Source organism: Histomonas meleagridis (genome assembly GCF_020186115.1).
Source record: "Histomonas meleagridis strain 2922-C6/04-10x chromosome Unknown contig_95, whole genome shotgun sequence".
Lineage (NCBI taxonomy): Eukaryota > Parabasalia > Tritrichomonadida > Dientamoebidae > Histomonas > Histomonas meleagridis.
In genome coordinates this window covers 361,544-378,646 of record NW_027150927.1, presented here as the reverse complement: position 1 = coordinate 378,646, position 17,103 = coordinate 361,544, and the positions used below count along the sequence as shown (strand labels likewise).

At 29.0% G+C, this 17,103-nt stretch overlaps 7 protein-coding genes across 7 annotated transcripts; 3 read left to right on the top strand and 4 right to left on the bottom strand.

Moving 5' to 3' along the window:
- On the top strand, positions 1-465 carry GO595_009801 (40S ribosomal protein S18; the record flags this gene model as incomplete). The annotated part of the gene is made up of 1 exon (XM_067923527.1): positions 1-465. The coding sequence occupies one exon, from the start codon at positions 1-3 to the stop codon at positions 463-465; it is 465 nt and encodes a 154-aa protein (XP_067770111.1).
- A 1,689-nt stretch (positions 466-2,154) lies between these two features.
- Positions 2,155-3,549, top strand: GO595_009800 (class II fumarate hydratase; the record flags this gene model as incomplete). The annotated part of the gene is made up of 1 exon (XM_067923526.1): positions 2,155-3,549. One exon carries the CDS (start codon positions 2,155-2,157, stop codon positions 3,547-3,549), a length of 1,395 nt encoding a protein of 464 aa, XP_067770110.1.
- Positions 3,550-3,589: 40 nt separating this feature from the next.
- GO595_009799 (uncharacterized protein) lies at positions 3,590-4,348 on the bottom strand (the record flags this gene model as incomplete). Its single annotated transcript, XM_067923525.1, has 1 exon — positions 3,590-4,348. The coding sequence occupies one exon, from the start codon at positions 4,346-4,348 to the stop codon at positions 3,590-3,592; it is 759 nt and encodes a 252-aa protein (XP_067770109.1).
- A 287-nt stretch (positions 4,349-4,635) lies between these two features.
- GO595_009798 (uncharacterized protein) lies at positions 4,636-5,763 on the bottom strand (the record flags this gene model as incomplete). Its single annotated transcript, XM_067923524.1, has 1 exon — positions 4,636-5,763. One exon carries the CDS (start codon positions 5,761-5,763, stop codon positions 4,636-4,638), a length of 1,128 nt encoding a protein of 375 aa, XP_067770108.1.
- Positions 5,764-10,896: 5,133 nt separating this feature from the next.
- On the top strand, positions 10,897-11,403 carry GO595_009797 (ubiquitin-conjugating enzyme E2 G1; the record flags this gene model as incomplete). Its single annotated transcript, XM_067923522.1, has 1 exon — positions 10,897-11,403. One exon carries the CDS (start codon positions 10,897-10,899, stop codon positions 11,401-11,403), a length of 507 nt encoding a protein of 168 aa, XP_067770107.1.
- Positions 11,404-11,692: 289 nt separating this feature from the next.
- On the bottom strand, positions 11,693-14,125 carry GO595_009796 (uncharacterized protein; the record flags this gene model as incomplete). Its single annotated transcript, XM_067923521.1, has 1 exon — positions 11,693-14,125. One exon carries the CDS (start codon positions 14,123-14,125, stop codon positions 11,693-11,695), a length of 2,433 nt encoding a protein of 810 aa, XP_067770106.1.
- Positions 14,126-14,921: 796 nt separating this feature from the next.
- On the bottom strand, positions 14,922-17,103 carry GO595_009795 (tetratricopeptide repeat protein; the record flags this gene model as incomplete). Its single annotated transcript, XM_067923520.1, has 2 exons — positions 14,922-14,924; positions 16,033-17,103. The coding sequence occupies 2 exons, from the start codon at positions 17,101-17,103 to the stop codon at positions 14,922-14,924; spliced, it is 1,074 nt and encodes a 357-aa protein (XP_067770105.1).

Here is a 17,103-nt window from a genome sequence, read left to right as displayed (position 1 = left end):
ATGCCTCTCGAAGTAACAGATCCATCAGCATTTCGCGACATGGTACGTATGTTATCAACAAACGTCGACGGACGTAAGCCACTTTATTTAGCCCTTACAGCTATAGCTGGTCTTGGCCGCAGATTTGCCCATGCAGTCGCTCGCCGTGCTGGTCTTGATCCACTCAAGCGCGCCGGTACACTCACGTCACAAGAGGAAGAGCGCATTGTTGCAATTATCCAAAACCCAGTTGAAAACGGAATTCCAGTTTGGATGCTCAACCGTAGAAATGACCGCGCATCAGGCAAGAACCTTCAATGGGCTTCAACTGATCTTTCTTCTAATCATCGTAATGAAATAGAACGCATGAAGAAGATGAGAATGAAGCGTGGTATCCGCCACAGCCTTGGTCTCAAAGTTCGTGGTCAATGCACAAAATCAACTGGTCGCCGTGGTGTTGCAGTTGGTGTTGAACGTAAGAAGTAAACTTCTTTATATTGAACATTATCCAAATCCTTTACTTTTGCAATAATACATATTAAATTAAATAGCGGCGCAAAACCTTTCTTTCCACTTTACGATTTGATCTTTTTATTTACATTCAGCAATATATCTTTAAAATCTTCTGCAAATGGATCTTCTTTGATGCTTCTCATAGAAATTCTTTGTTTCTTTTTCATTCCCTATTGAATTTTCATTATCATTAATCTCTGTTACTTTATTTCGATTATAATTAAATAAAACTATTAGACGTGTTTTGATGATAAAAAAATTTAATAACAACACAAACAATAATAATTGTTATTGTATTCTTATCATTAATTTGAATTTTATTAACATCTATTTATGTATAATAATTTGAATAATAATTATAATAATTATAATAATATGCATATTACACTGTGCAAATGATAATACTATCTAATAAACAAGTATATTCAATGCCATCATCTAATATCCAAAAAGCATGTGTATTTCCTTCAATAAATCAATACAAATATTTTTTGACAATAATGAGAGAAAAACATAAAAGTGAATAAATTTATGCCTATACCAATAATTTGAATTAGAAACCGTTGAATAAACTAATCAAAGCAACATTTCACCTCATGTGATATTTACGTAAACTATTGAAAAACACACATGGATTCAATGACACTTTTAAATAATACTATGAATATTCATTAAAATCAAATCATGCTACTAAAAATAAGTTTCTTGGAATCTTATGTTTTTATTATACTATATTTATCTATAACATTGACATGGAAAAGTGTAAGAAAAGTTCAATTTCTTGTGTAAAAAATTTTAAATCAATTTTCAAATTTTTAACAAACTTCAAGTTAAACAAAATTTATTTTAATATAAATATTCATGTATGAATTTATTTTATATATATGATAAAAAATCAAAAAAAAAATTCTAAAGAGTCAATGTGTTATCAGTGATGGACAGAAATGGTGCACTACAAACTTTATGACTTAATTACCAACATAAAGGTCAAAAATGTTTATTTTTTTTTTATTTCTAAATAATATATGGAATTCGCCGAATACGTTGTGTACTTCACTTATATAGTTACTTGAAAGAAGTATGCATAAAATGCTGAATCAATATGTTCAAGATCTTGAAAATCATGTGATTAAAAATGAAACAATATTATTTATTTTCCTAGCTATAATAACGTAAACGACATGAAATTTTCTTTTTAGAATACTTTACAGTTTATATGCAATCAACAAACCTTTGAATATTTTCTTTATAAAATCAATTTCTGATGATATCAATAGCCATTTTCGTTTTTTCTGAATGATATAATTATTTGATGAACTTACTATCTTAAAACTCATTCATTTATATGTTCGGCATTAATTTGTATAAATCGTTTAACAAAACCGTTTTTATTCAGTTAATTATTTGAGCTGTATTCAATTACCAGGCACAAAATCACCTCATTTTCAGAATGTTTGGTCGGTAAACCGCAAAATAGAAACCACATTTTTCTCGAATTCAAGCTAAATTTTCTAATATATTATAAATTATTTTTATATACTATTTATTATTTAAAATAATTATTCCAAAATAATATAGTTTCATAATTATTACAATGAGATATTCACGTTTTTGTAAATTGATTGAACAATGGAAAATTGACAAAACAGTTCACTTGCTTTTATGGATTCCGAATTCAGAGTTGAGTATGATAGCTTCGGCCCAATCAATGTTCCAAGCAAACATCTTTGGGGAGCGCAAACACAAAGGTCATTCCAAAACTTCAAGATTTCTACCGAAAAGATGCCACTCGAAATCATTTATGCTCTCGCCAGAGTTAAGCGTGCTGCTGCCATCGTTAACAACAAGCTTGGAAGACTTGATGGTGATAAATGCAATGCCATCGTAACAGCAGCTGATGAAATTCTCAATGGTTTACACGATAAAGAATTCCCACTTAGTGTTTGGCAAACAGGTTCCGGAACCCAAACAAACATGAATGTCAACGAAGTTATTGCTAACATTGCTTCAGAACGTCTTGGTGGCGAAATTGGACCAAATAGATTAGTTCATCCAAACGATGATGTCAACAAAGGACAATCATCCAACGATACCTTCCCAACAGCCATGCACATTGCAGCTGCCATTGCCCTTGAAAACAAACTTCTTCCAGCAATTCTTGATCTTCGTGATGCCTTCAAAGCCAAGTCAATTGAGTTCAAGGACATCATCAAGATCGGCCGTACACATCTTCAAGATGCCACACCAATGACACTTGGCCAAGAATTTTCCGGCTATACAGAACAACTCAACATTTCCATGGAAATGATCAAGCACTCACTCAACGGCATCTATGACTTAGCCATTGGTGGCACAGCTGTTGGTACAGGTCTTAATGCACATCCAGAATTTGCCACGAGAATGGCCGATGAGCTTGCCAAGCACACCGAAATCCCATTCCGTTCCGCCCCCAACAAGTTTGCAGCACTTGCAGGTCACGAAGCCATCATCGGTGTTCATTCCGCGATGAAGACATTAGCCGCCGCCTTATTCAAGATCGCGAACGATATCCGTTGGCTTGCCTCTGGCCCACGCTCAGGCTTAGGTGAAATCACATTACCAGCCAATGAGCCCGGAAGCTCAATCATGCCTGGCAAAGTTAATCCCACGCAATGCGAAGCCGTAACAATGGCCGCCACACGTGTATTCGGCAACGACACCACTATTTCATTTGCCGGCGCATCTGGTAATTTCGAATTAAATGTCTACAAGCCAGTTATCATCGATGCGTTCATGCAATCCGTTCGTTTGCTCACTGATAGCTGTGTATCATTTAGACTACATTGCGTGCAAGGTATCCAGGCTAACAAAGAGAATATTGCCAAGTTAATGGAAAGGTCACTGATGCTTGCAACAGCATTAGCGCCACACATTGGCTATGACAAGGCATCTAAGATTGCAATCCACGCCGAAAAGAACAATTTGTCATTGAGAGAATCTGCAACAACATTCGGCGGTTTGACAAACGAACAATTCGACGAATGGGTCGTTCCATCCAAGATGATTGGAAACACTTGAAGTGATCACTTTTAAAAGTTAATTTGAATTTATTTTTTGTTTATTGTAATACAGATTTGACCCGATGCGAACGACTTTCGTTGTAATGATCTTCGACTTTCGTAACAACGTCGCAGATTTGGCTGACGGCGTCGATGATGTCGTTTGGCATTTCCTTGCCGCATCTGATTGGAAATCCAATTGGTCGTAGAATCGAAGCCAACTCTTCAGCAAATGATTGTGGCGATTCTGTTGGCTTAGTGGTGGTGGTTTCAACCGCTATTGGTGCTAATGTTGAGATAAATTGATCATCATCGGCTGATATGTCAAAATGTTCTGCTAAGTAATGGAAATCTAAAGCTGACGGAGGGGGATATTGAGTAACCCACCCGGAAATAACAAGATGTTTAGCTATTGGTGGATATGATTCAGCCATTTGTCGTTCGCTTTTACTGACTGGTTTACCATTAATTGATGAAAGCCTTGGACCAATGACAAGTAACGCAGAGATTCTGAAGTTTTCTGTTTTGGAAATTGGCGTTTTGAGAAAAGAGATTTTGGAAAGACGCGGCTGATTTTCAAGTCCTGCAAGTGACTCTATTTTTGAACTGTCGGCTATAATTGTTTTTAGGTTGGGTTGTGGTGGAAGTGAATGAAATGAATCAATTGAAGAATGATTTAATCGAAGCTCACTTAAAGTTTTCTGACATCCAAGAGATTCTAAACTTTGGATTGGAACTCCAGAAAGATCAAGTACTCCAGAAGATGATAACGAACTTCTTTGCCTTCTGAGGGCTTCTTGGAGAGACTCGCTCCTCATTTTTCCTTTTCTAGAAAAATTCAATTATCCGAATTAAATTGTTTATGTGAAAGTGACATCTTTAAATATTTCTGTTGTATCAGTATAAGAAATTAAAAATAATAATATATAACACAACAAATAATGGCATTAATCTAAAAGACATAAAATAGTCAAAAAAAGATTAAATCAAAAGTAATTGAAATTTTTCATTACAAATTATTATATTCTTCTCTAAAAATTAATGTTTAGTTACATCTTAAAAAAAAGTCAAATTCGATTAGACTTGTTTATTCAAAAGAGGTAGATCAATTCTGATAATAATCATTTGTTTGAATATTTTGTTCTTGGGCAAATTTTTGTAGCTCTGGTGTTAGTTGTTCTTGGTATGGGTTCTCTGGTGCATATCCTGCCATCACATATGGATTCTCAATTTGTTGGAATGGTTGTGCCATTGGTACGAACAAAGGTTGTTGGAATGTTTGCACACCATCAGCAGCCCTAAACGTCGTCTCTGCAGCTGTTTGGTCCAGTTCCTTATAGTGGCACCTCAATTTATCTGTCATCGAAATACGTTTGACGACCGTTAACTGTAATCTTTCGCCCGAAGCTGAATAAAACGATTCGTAAGCGGACTGGTAGCCCAAAAGAGCGAAAAAGACCCATAGCGTACGGCCATACCATGATTGGTAAAAGTTCATAATTGGTACACTATCTTGGGTGGCTGATCCACAAAAACTACGTTCTAAGCCATCAATTGAAAATGACGTGGAGACACTAGCATGGACATCGTGTTGTAAAGCTTCGTAGCGCATGTATTCACGGAGATTTCCTAACGATTCTTTGGTATCATCATCAAGTTTATAGCTAGGAATAATAATGGCATGAAACATTGTGGTGTTGTTGGTAATACGAATGGAATTTCCTTCTTCTTCCCATGATGTGTATTTAAGTTCTCTGGCATTTCTGAAAGTAACAACTTTTTGGGTGTGGTGGTGAACGTGAACACGCCCTTTACTATCAACAGTTGTCGTAGTGTAGTGACGGATGTGATAAGCTTCTGAATGAACAGTTATTGAGGGAGAATAGGCTCTACTCTGAGACACCTTCGAACAAAATTCTGTTCTGTTGAGCTTCTTTGAGAATATATCTTCTGTGGTACGATGTGGCGATTGAAATGAATTCGTTCTGCAACAAAGATCGAATGGAATAAGAACAAAAAATAAGCCAAATGCTGCAATTGGAATACCAATTTCAGGGGAATAGATAGCAATCCCATACCCAACGTTCATAAGAATGCTAAAAAAAAAAGCCCAATATGGAGCAGGGTTCCTTCCACGCCATTGTTGAATGCACTGAAGAAGTACATTTGGAAGCATTAATATTCCGATAAGGAAAAAGATGCTATATGTATCTTCGAAGAAATCAGCTCCCATTTGAAACTTGAAATTCTGAACAAAGTGGCGGAAAAGTGTCAAGTCAAAATTGCATAGGTTTGAAAAAAATTTATCGTTATTGTAATAAATATTTGAAAAAGTTGTGAAAATTTTCAACCGATCGGTTTATTCAAGCGGGAACATTTACATTGATATGACTGAGCCTGGTTCATCCTGCTTGAAATTCCTAATTGAGCTTGAGAAAAATATATTCAGTTTAACAGAAGAAAACTTCAAGGCGTCCTCTAAAAAAGTATTGGAATTATTCGATTCAAACTATCCTTGTACATTTAATACTATTATAAGTAACATCGTTTATAATGCATTTTCATCACAAAAACAAGCATTTGATATTTCCATAAATTTTTTTTTTTTTTTTCAAACGAAAGAAGAAGAAATTAATCAAAATATAGTGAAATTAATGTCAATTTTTATCAAACGTATATCTACATTCAGCACACAAGAATCATATTATTTAATCGAGAAATTAATTGAACAAAATTTGGTTGATAAAAGTATTACCAAAAATATTCATTCAAAATATTTTGCTCATTATAAAAAAGGAGAACAAAACTAAAACAAAAATCATTCAGAATTTGAGTATAATAGAAATGATCCAATAGAAAAATACTTTTTGGATAATTACAAAAAACTTTCAAAGAATGATTGGGAACTTCATAAGCAATTAATTAAAGAAGGAAATAATCCGAATGAAATTGCGAAAATAATTCGAAATGATGAAATAGAAAACCTTCAAGAAATATCATCGCAAACAAATTTTGATTTTAACCAAACAATCGAACCATCACTTTATGAAAGATGTTCATTTATTAATCAAGAAAATGTTACATTAATTGATTATGCCGCATTTTTTTGATCAATTAAATGTTTTAAATATTTACTTATGAATGAAGCAAAAGTAGAAAACACAGGTAAATATGCAGTTGCAGGTGGAAATGAAGAAATCATTCATTTATGTGAACAATATCATTCATCATTTGAAGGTGCATATGAAACAGCAATTGAATTTCATCAAAATGATATTTTTTATTATATTTATGAAAATAAAATGGCTGAAATTAAAACATTTGAAAAATTCGGTAGAAAATGTATTTTATATGATAATTATGAAATTTTAACATTTTTGGTAGATAAAGGAATTAATATTAATGCAGATAATATAAATGAAACAGCAATGAATGGAAATTTATATCTCGTTAAATATTTCCTTCAAAATAATCAAATTCCAAAAAACATTTTGTTATTTGCTTCAGAATCAGGAAATATTGAACTTGTGAAATATGTTGTGGAACAAAAAGGAATAGATGTTAATACAAAAACTATTCATTTGAATAATTTATAATATGTTTTAATAATTTGAAACAGCACTTCATATAGCAGTTAGAAATAATAATATAGAAATAGTAAAATTTCTTTTAGATAAAGAAGGAATTGATGTTAATTCAAAATATATTTATATGAATAATTTTGGATATGTTTTAATAATTTTATATATGTTTTAATAATTTGTAATATGTTTTAATAATTTGGAACATGTTTTAATAATTTGCAACAGCACTTCATATAGCAGTTAGAAATAATAATATCGAAATAGTAAAATTACTTTCAGATAAAGAAGGAATTGATGTTAATGCAAAAAATATTCATTTTGATAATTTAAAATATGTTTTAATAATTTTGGATATGTTTTAATAATTTTATATATGTTTTCATAATTTGAAACAGCACTTCATATAGCAGTTAGAAATAATAATATAGAAATAGTAAAATTACTTTTATATAAAGAAGGAATTGATGTTAATTCAAAATATATTTATATGAATAATTTTGGATATGTTTTAATAATTTAATATATATTTTAATAATTTGGAATATGTTTTAATAATTTGAAACATCACTTCATATAGCAGTTAGAAATAATAATATAGAAATAGTAAAATCACTTTTAGATAAAGGAATTGATGTTAATGCAAAATATATTCATTTGAATAATTTGAAATATGTTTTAATAATTTGGAATATGTTTTAAATAATTTGAAATATGTTTTTAATAATTTTATATATGTTTTAATAATTTGTAATATGTTTTAATAATTTGAAATATGTTTTAATAATTTGAAACAGCACTTCATATAGCAGTTAAAAATAATAATATAGAAATAGTAAAATTACTTTTAGATAAAGGAATTGATGTTAATGCAAAAAATATTCATTTTGATAATTTAAAATATGTTTTAACAATTTTATATATGTTTTAATAATTTTATATATGTTTTTCATAATTTGAAACAGCACTTCATATAGCAGTTAGAAATAATAATATAGAAATAATAAAATTACTTTTAGATAAAGAAGGAATTGATGTTAATGCAAAAAAATATTCATTTTGATAATTTAGAATATGTTTTAATAATTTTATATATGTTTTAATAATTTGAAACAGCACTTCATACAGCAGTTAGAAATAATAATATAGAAATAATAAAATTACTTTTAGATAAAGGAATTGATGTTAATGAAAAAAATATTCATTTGAATAATTTAGAATATGTTTTTAATATTTTGAAATATGTTTTAATAATTTGAAATATGTTTTAATAATTTGAAACAGCACTTCATATAGCAGTTAGAAATAATAATATAGAAATAGTAAAATCACTTTTAGATAAAGAGGGAATTGATGTTAATGAAAAAAATATTCATTTGAATAATTTAGAATATGTTTTAATAATTTAATATATATTTTAATAATTTGGAATATATTTTAACAATATTTGACTGCAATACAAATTTCACAGCAAAAAGGTTATACAGAAATAGTAAATTTACTTCTTAAAAAATTATAATTCAGCGTCTTCTTCTACAAACATCAAATCTTCATTTTCAATAAAAAAATTTTTTTTTTGGAAATGAAGCATGTTTTGATAATAAAATTTACCAAAATAAAGAAGAATTTTTTGATAATAATTTAATAGATTTTTTGATTAACAACTACCTCTGTGATATTCTGTTCCATAAGAAATTATATTGATAAATCGCAGAAAAAATGAAACCAAGGTTAATGCGATAATAATTTTGAGATAGATTTTTTTTAATTTTTTTGTGAAATCAAACAAACATAAGAATTTTTTGCATGGTGTTTCATTTTCATTCATGTAGAAAAAAAAATAAAAGAGATTAAATATTGCAATAATTTATACTTTTATATGAATCCGAAATGAATGCATTACATTTACCATTGTATTGTTGTTACATAGTTTATGTTCCAATATAAAATAAATATCAAATTAATTTCAAGATATTTGAAATATTTTCTCAAATCTTTTTAAATTTTACATTTAATATTATTGTAAGTGAAAAGAATCATGTTTCATTATTCAGTTCTAATTTTTGTGCAAATCCTAGAGATATTCGCAGCATAAATCAAACGATACGGCTCAAACATTTACTTTTACAGTTGAGTATAATCGTACCTCACAATTTTTTTATCCGTAAACTAGTCAATTGCTTTATTTTTTTGGGAAAATTGGGTGTTAAGGTTTATTAAAAATGGGACAAAAAACATTTTCATCCGTGCATTAATTTTACATAGCATGAACATCATTGGTCGATTCTGGACAAGTGCATACTTTAATGTCGCACAAGCTAAATTCGAATTTAGTGAATATTTAATAAAAATCACAATATACGTATATGAACAACTGATTGAGCAACCAAATGAGATCGATATATTTGGATTAAACTTTTTAAAGTTATAGTTTAAGTTGTTAGTTGCGAAGGAACGGATTTGCTGTTCAAACAAAACCAATCGAAGCAAGGAAAAGCCGCTTATTTTTGCATTTTCAGAAGGAATAAAATTTTTCATTAAAAATCAGGTAATTTCATTTATAATATATTTATTAAATTTTTTTAATATGATGAAGCTTGTATCTAAATTTCGTTATATTTTAACAATAATTTCGAAATCTTGAAAAAATTAAAAATTTCGAATTAGATAGAACTTGTTTCTTAACTAACATAGGCAAATTTAGAAAAATTAATTTTTGAACCTACGTCCTAATAGCCACATTGTCAGAGGATTTGTTACTTTTTTTCATTCAATTTTTGAAATCTCAGATTATATTTTTATTTCAGCGAATGAAGAAAATTACAGCAACAGAATAAATTTGTCTGATTTTGATAGGATAATCTTATTATAGATTAATAATTTGAAACTTTTTACAGAAGGGTTTATTAAAATATGATGAATATTTAAAGTTATATTGATATTATATTTGAAAGCATTCTTATAAAAATAAATTTATAAAATTTTGTTCATGTCATTAGGTGTATTCTATGTCATATAATAAATATAATGTTAATCAGGATGGATAATTAGATTCTGCCATCTTATTTTTTGTAAGCTTTATTTGATTTTCAGAACATTTATCTATGAAAAAGTTAAACAATCATTAACTTAATTAATTTAATCCAAAAGTATCTACATAATCTTTGAAAAAATAAAAATATTTTTGCAGAAGGATCCTTAAAAATATTAAATATATAAAAAGTTTTTTAAGTAAAGAAAAATTTGACGAAAGACATTAATATGAATATTTTTATTATTACAAAATGGTATTAAGACAAATTTAATATCTTATTAATTCATCGAGTTTAAACTTTGGTGACATGAGAGGGTGCCAGAAACGCCAACCTTAAGTTGTTAGCTGCGAAGGAACGGATTTGCTGTTTGGTTTTATTCTATCTTTCTCAATTGTGTTTTCCATTTTTTGGAATCAATTTATAAATTTTACTCTCAGTATATATCTTGAATCTTTTCTACGTAAAAACATCATACTCATTATCTTTTTATTTAAGATCCATTTCTTCATCGATTATAATTATTGGATTTTCATTTACAACGGCGAAACTATTTATTATATTTTCCATCATTTCTAATAATTTGGTGATAACTGAATAATAATTAACATTAAATGCGTCGTCCACATTTTATAAAGTTTCTTTCCGACCAATTTGTGTTGTTTTTTTTTTTTTTTTACATGTTTATCACTTCATACAAAATTTGAAAAAATATTTCCACTTTTTAGAAAGAGCAAGCCCATAACCATTCTGATGGCGAACAGAAACGCAGCAGCAAGAATTCTTTCTAAGATGTATCATGACATCAAAGAAAACCCATGTCAATACTTTAGTGCTGGTCTTATTAATGATGATCTTTTTAAGTGGCGTGTTACTATTATCGGCCCTTCAAGTTCACCTTATGAAGGTTCTATTCTTCCAGCAGAACTTGAATTTCCAGATGACTTCCCATTAAAGCCACCCAAGATGCGATTCCTTTGTCCAATGTGGCATCCAAACATTGACGCTAAAACAGGTAAAGTTTGTATTAGTATTCTTCATGACCCAGGTGATGACCCTAATGAGTATGAAAAGAGTTCAGAACGCTGGCTTCCGATTCATACTGTTGATTCAATTGTTATTTCTGTTATTTCTATGCTTACTGATCCAAATCCAGAATCACCATTGAACGTTGAAGCTAATCGTGACTTCATGTTCAACAAACAACAGTATATCCGCAAAGTTCGTCGTATGGCCTCTGAAGCCATTAATTACTGCTGAACTAAACACCGCTGCTCTTTTTGCTTTTCCCTTTGAGCATCGTTGTTTCCAAAAAATCCCATTATCAAACGTAATAACCTAAAAATTTGAGCTTTGTTGCTCGCTTTAATTTTATTTTTGAGTTTTTTTTTTAATAATTTATTTTAAATATTTTTTTTCTTTGAACTTTGTGATGACCGATTTGTATTTTGTAAAGGTCTTCAATTACATTTCAACTCAAAATTAACATTTATTTTGTATTTATAATTATAACAATTGTTGAACAACGAAATCATTTATTCATGAAATTTCACTTTATCAAATTCCTAAACATTCTTGCCTTTGCACCCCTAAAATTCGATGCCACCTGCGTCTTTAATTGTAAGTTTCCCTTTAGTAAGTTCTTTAAAACATCCTTCATTTCATCCATTGTCTTTTCATCAAGTTCCAATTCGTCATCTTCTTCAATTAATAACTGTGCGTATAATATTGCAACAAATTCCTTTATGCAATCGAATCTTTCATCTTGTAAAATCACTTCGTTTATTAATGAAAACACTTCTTCAATTCCTTCATCTTTAGGAAATGGCACAAAATCGAAGAAATGTAAAATTGTTTTTTCATTAATTTCATAATTTTTATCTGTTGTATATACATTCAGAAGGAATTTGATTATTGAAGAAGTACAATCAGTATTTCCTTCAATATTTTCTTTTTCTTCTTCTTCGAAATCGTCGTTTTCGAAATTTGGTAAATTAATCGAATTAATAATATTTTCAAATGGTTTCGTGAAGTTTGAAATTGGGTCCAAAACTTTTGGAAACGTTTTATATATCGAAGAAAAGAAATCAGCAGAAGAAATTAATTCAGGAGAATCATTTTTATCAAGTTTTTCGACTTGATTAAGGACAAGTTTAGATAATTCGATACATTGATTCAAATTAATAATTTTATTATTAATACCAATAGTTAATATGCTTAAAATTTGATGAAGTGCAAGTTCGGGTCCATCTTTAACCCATTCAATAAACGTCGTAATAATTTGATTTGATTTTAATGGAAATCGTTTAACATATACTTCGATAAAATCAAACGCACTGTCAATTTGTGGAAGTTGTTTATATGGAAGATAACCTTCAAATATTGGTAATGTTCCATTAATGAATGAAGTAACAAATGATTGTGCAACATCGGAAACATCGAATTTCTTTGCAAGTTTAATCATCACATGAATAACCATATCAAATGCATCTGTTTTAGTTAGTTTATTTACAGGAAGTTTCTCAAAGATTTTGATCGCATTTTCTAATGTTAATAAATTATACATTCCAATAATAGTTCCACAAGTACGTAATGAATCATATAAACATTCAGATTCTAGATTTTGAATAATGAAATTTGTTATTGATGGAACTAATGGTTCATATTTTAAGTCACCAATAAGTTGTGCGATATCAATAGATAAAAGAATTCGATGTTTTTTATTTGCGATTTTAGTTTCATCTAAAAATCCTTCAGAAAGTTTTGGTAACAAATCGATAAAACTTTCTTCTTGATAATTAGAATAAATAGCTATTAAAAACGGTGTAAGAAAACGAAATGATTCATATGATGAATCATTTACAATTCGTTTTGTGATTTCAAGTGTTTCTTTATATAAATCTTCAAAATATTCGGGTTCGAGAATAGAAAGATCTGCTAAAAGATCAATATAACGAGATGCTAAGAGATCATCTCCAGAAGTTTTACTTCCAGAAATTGCAATGTCATAAAAATATTGAATAATTTCCATACTTAAATGTGAATCGCATTCTGAATCACATGATGAACTATCACATTCATCATCATTATCTCGAGCATCTACAATATATGTCTTTAAAAGTTTAAAGAAATATCGATGTCCTGCTGGAGAATAATTTGGAAATTGAGAAACAATTTCCTTTAATATGTCAAAACGAAGAAAAACTTTGCTTTTGATGAGCTCGCGAACACATTTATGTGAACGATATTGGATAACAGGATCATTGGATATAAGAAGTGGCTTAAGAGATGAAAGAAGTGATAATGCATCAGGTGAACTTTCGGGTTCATGTGAAAAGTGAGGTGAAATGTATTCCATAATGTAGCATGAGGAAATTTGTAAGCTACGGTCAGACTCAATACCATTCATAAAGGTGGTAATAATAAAGTTTAAGGCTTTAGGTTCAATATCAATAAGATCATGGGCAAATGTTGAGAATATTACAATTGCTGATGAACTTTTTTCAGTAGTCGCTAATTCTTGTATATGAGAGAGAAGTTCCCTGAATGTTTCCTCTTCAAGATAATTGACATCTAAGTTGTCATAAGTTGATATAAACTCATATGGAAAGTCACCGTTTTTAGAAAAATATTCTTGAACAATTTCAACTGCAATATCAAAAACTATTAAAAGCGGTTCAATTGGAAGAAAGGTTGAAATTGCTATGAGAGGTTCACAAATTTTCATCTTACTTTCAAGAGATTCATTACTGTTTTTGAGGCTTTTAATTTGGTCAATGATATCTTGTGGCACCTGACGAAAAGCTTCAACTTCTTTGCTATATTCATAAAATAGCTCAAAAAGAAAACTAAAACAATTAATGTGTGATTTTGCTTGTTCAAACATGAAATTCCAGACATCAATTGGATTCAGTTCTGGCTTCTCGCCAGTGGTTGGATTGCAAAATTCATTGATTTGTAGGAATCTCTTTTTTAATTCCATATTTTAGCACGACCAACAAAAAGACGTTATATACTTTGTATGAAAGAAAAAAGAAATTTTCTTGTTTAGAATAAATTAAACACTGAATTAACTCAGGATAAATGTTCTCCTTTAAATCTATATGCTGTGTGCTTATTTGCACAAGAATTGATTAATAAATGAGTATGTTTTCATCAATGTGAAATTTATTATTAATAATATTTACATAGAAAAGAAAATTATTTTCTTCCAATAATATTTAACAACAAAGAATCAAATAAAATTTTTTGATTCACATGATTTTACACACTTACTGGAATGTGTTTTACTTCATTTATCTTAAGTGATAGTTATATAGCCATCCTTTTTTTAAGCATTATCTTTCCATGGAAATAAAAATCAGATGATGAAATTTAAACATGAATTATATATTCATTATTTTCATGAAAAAAAGGTATAACACAATATGAACACACATGCAAGTATTACTTTGTTGACACATTCATCTTTGAACAAGTACAAATCTAAATTATTTAATCGAACAAAAAGAGGATTTGGCACAACTAATTATAATTTTTCTAAATGGGAAGAACAGAAATTCACACCAAATTTTTGGAAAAGAAAATGACCAACATGTAAATATATTAAATATATAGGTATTAAAGTATAAATTACTGTTAGAACATGCTCAATGATATAATGAAAATTCCTACAAATCAAAAACCCTTTGTTATGCTTTGCCTCTTATGAGAAACCGTTTTAAACTTTATACTGATTTCATTTTACAAAAACGTCAACAAAAACGATTTTTAATTCATCACTAATAAAATCATTTAAAATTTATATATTTATTAATAATCCACCACAAAAAAAAATTTTAATTATTTTTCTTACTTTTTCTTTGCTTTATATTCTTCCAAATGATTTTCTTTATCATTTAAACTTTCTTGTACAATATGTAACACATCGGGCGTCAAATAATACCCTTCCAACGTCCAATCGTTTGCAATTCTTCCAGCATCGTTGGGCTGCAATTTCTTTAACAATTCTATGTATCTAATTTGAGGGATTTCATTATTTAATTCCCAAATTCTTTTCGCATATTTAAATTGGAACTTTGTGTTATAGCAAACTTTATTACGTATATATAACACTGGTGCGATCCAAACATTAAAATGTTTTTCATTCCAAATATTTTTTAGTAAAAACACAAAATCGTTTAACAAATTATTAAAATTATTTTCGATATTATTATTATAATTACTAAACGCTATAATTATTAATGAGTTTTCAGGGATTTCATTAATAATTTTCATAAAACATTTATTATAATTATTATTAATTAATTCATTAAATGTTAACTTATCCAAAATTTTCGGATAAATAAAATAATTTTCATTATTTATAGTTACGTTTCTATAAGAAAGAAATGTATAATTTTCATCGCCAATTAAATAAATCAAATTTTTACTATTTATTATTTCCTTTTTAAATGGATAACTTATCGAAGGTATTAATGAACTTATTAAATAATGATATTGAATTTCTTTTGCTAGAATTGTTTTATTAAATTTATATTGTTTAATGATCTCATTTATATTATTCACTATGATATTCGATGCAGTAATATAATAATGATTAAACAAATAACTCTCAAGTAAAATAAATATCCAAATAGTATCATATTGCTCAAATTTATATTGACAATCAATTTCACCTTGTTTAATTATTTCGAATTTCTTCACATTATCATTTTCATTAACATTCTCAAGCTCAAAATCATTTTTAATGTTTTTCAAGTCTAAGTTTTTAGTTAAGTTCTTTAACTCATCTTCTCGTTTATCTATAGATGATAAAAAAACATCAAATAACTCAAAAATCTCATTTCTCGTTATACAGTTCTCAATTGCGGACTTAAAACAACCTACTGCTATAGCAGGCGAGTTAGGAGATATCAAAAAAGCTAATTTTAAAAAATGAAATGCGGCATATTTAGAGCCGAATTCATTTAACATATCGCCAACATAAAATAATATATTCGAATCAATGACACCATCGCCAAGTTCTGATTGTAATATTTGGATTTGTAAGTCATTAACAACATGTTCACTAATGAATCTTCGTGTGCGTTTATGGTCAGGTTCAACAGAAAAATTACGTAAAACTAAATGTAACGCTTCAGAAAGTTTTCCTTGTTTAGCAAGAATTTCTCCTAACACAATCGTAACTTTTAAATTACGTGGATTAGAACTCGCAATAGGTTGGATTAATGTTAACGCTTGGTCATATGCGCCAATAGCTAAAAGAGATTTAGCAATACTGCAATTAATTTTATCATAATCAAATAACGTGCGCGACGATAGCAATATCAGACGGTTATAATACTCAATTGCTTCTTGATGTAAACCTGCAACTTGATGAGATTTGGCTAAAAGACGTAAACACTCAGAATCAGAGGGATACACGTGACAGGCAGTAGTGGCAGCATCAATAGCTAATTTATATTGGTGGAGCTTTAATAATAATCGAATTTGTAAATGCCATGGAATGGGTGAATTGGGTATAAGGGTTTTGGCATTAAGTATACAGCGATTAACAGCTGAAACATCAAGGTTGGCAAGAGCTGTTTTACCTTGAGATATGATTTCATCAAATTCTTGAAGTGTGGAATTGTTTTCTTCATACGCATCTTCTTCCTCGTAATAAAATGTGTCGGGTTCAGTTGTAGAAAGAATAAGATCAAAATGATTACTTTTTAATGAAAAAACTGATTTAGATAAATCTTCAACTTTGTTAATTTTATGATTAAGAAGTGGGTAAGTGAGGTCGTCATAGAATAAGGAATATTTATTAGCTTCAATGCTGATTTCATGATTCTTTTGATATAATTCTAAAAATTTCTCAATTACATTTTGAAACGTTGGCTCAGGTTCTGTTGGCGTTATTCGAAATAAGCAACAATCTGTAGGATCATCTTCAAGAAATAAGAAAAATTCCAT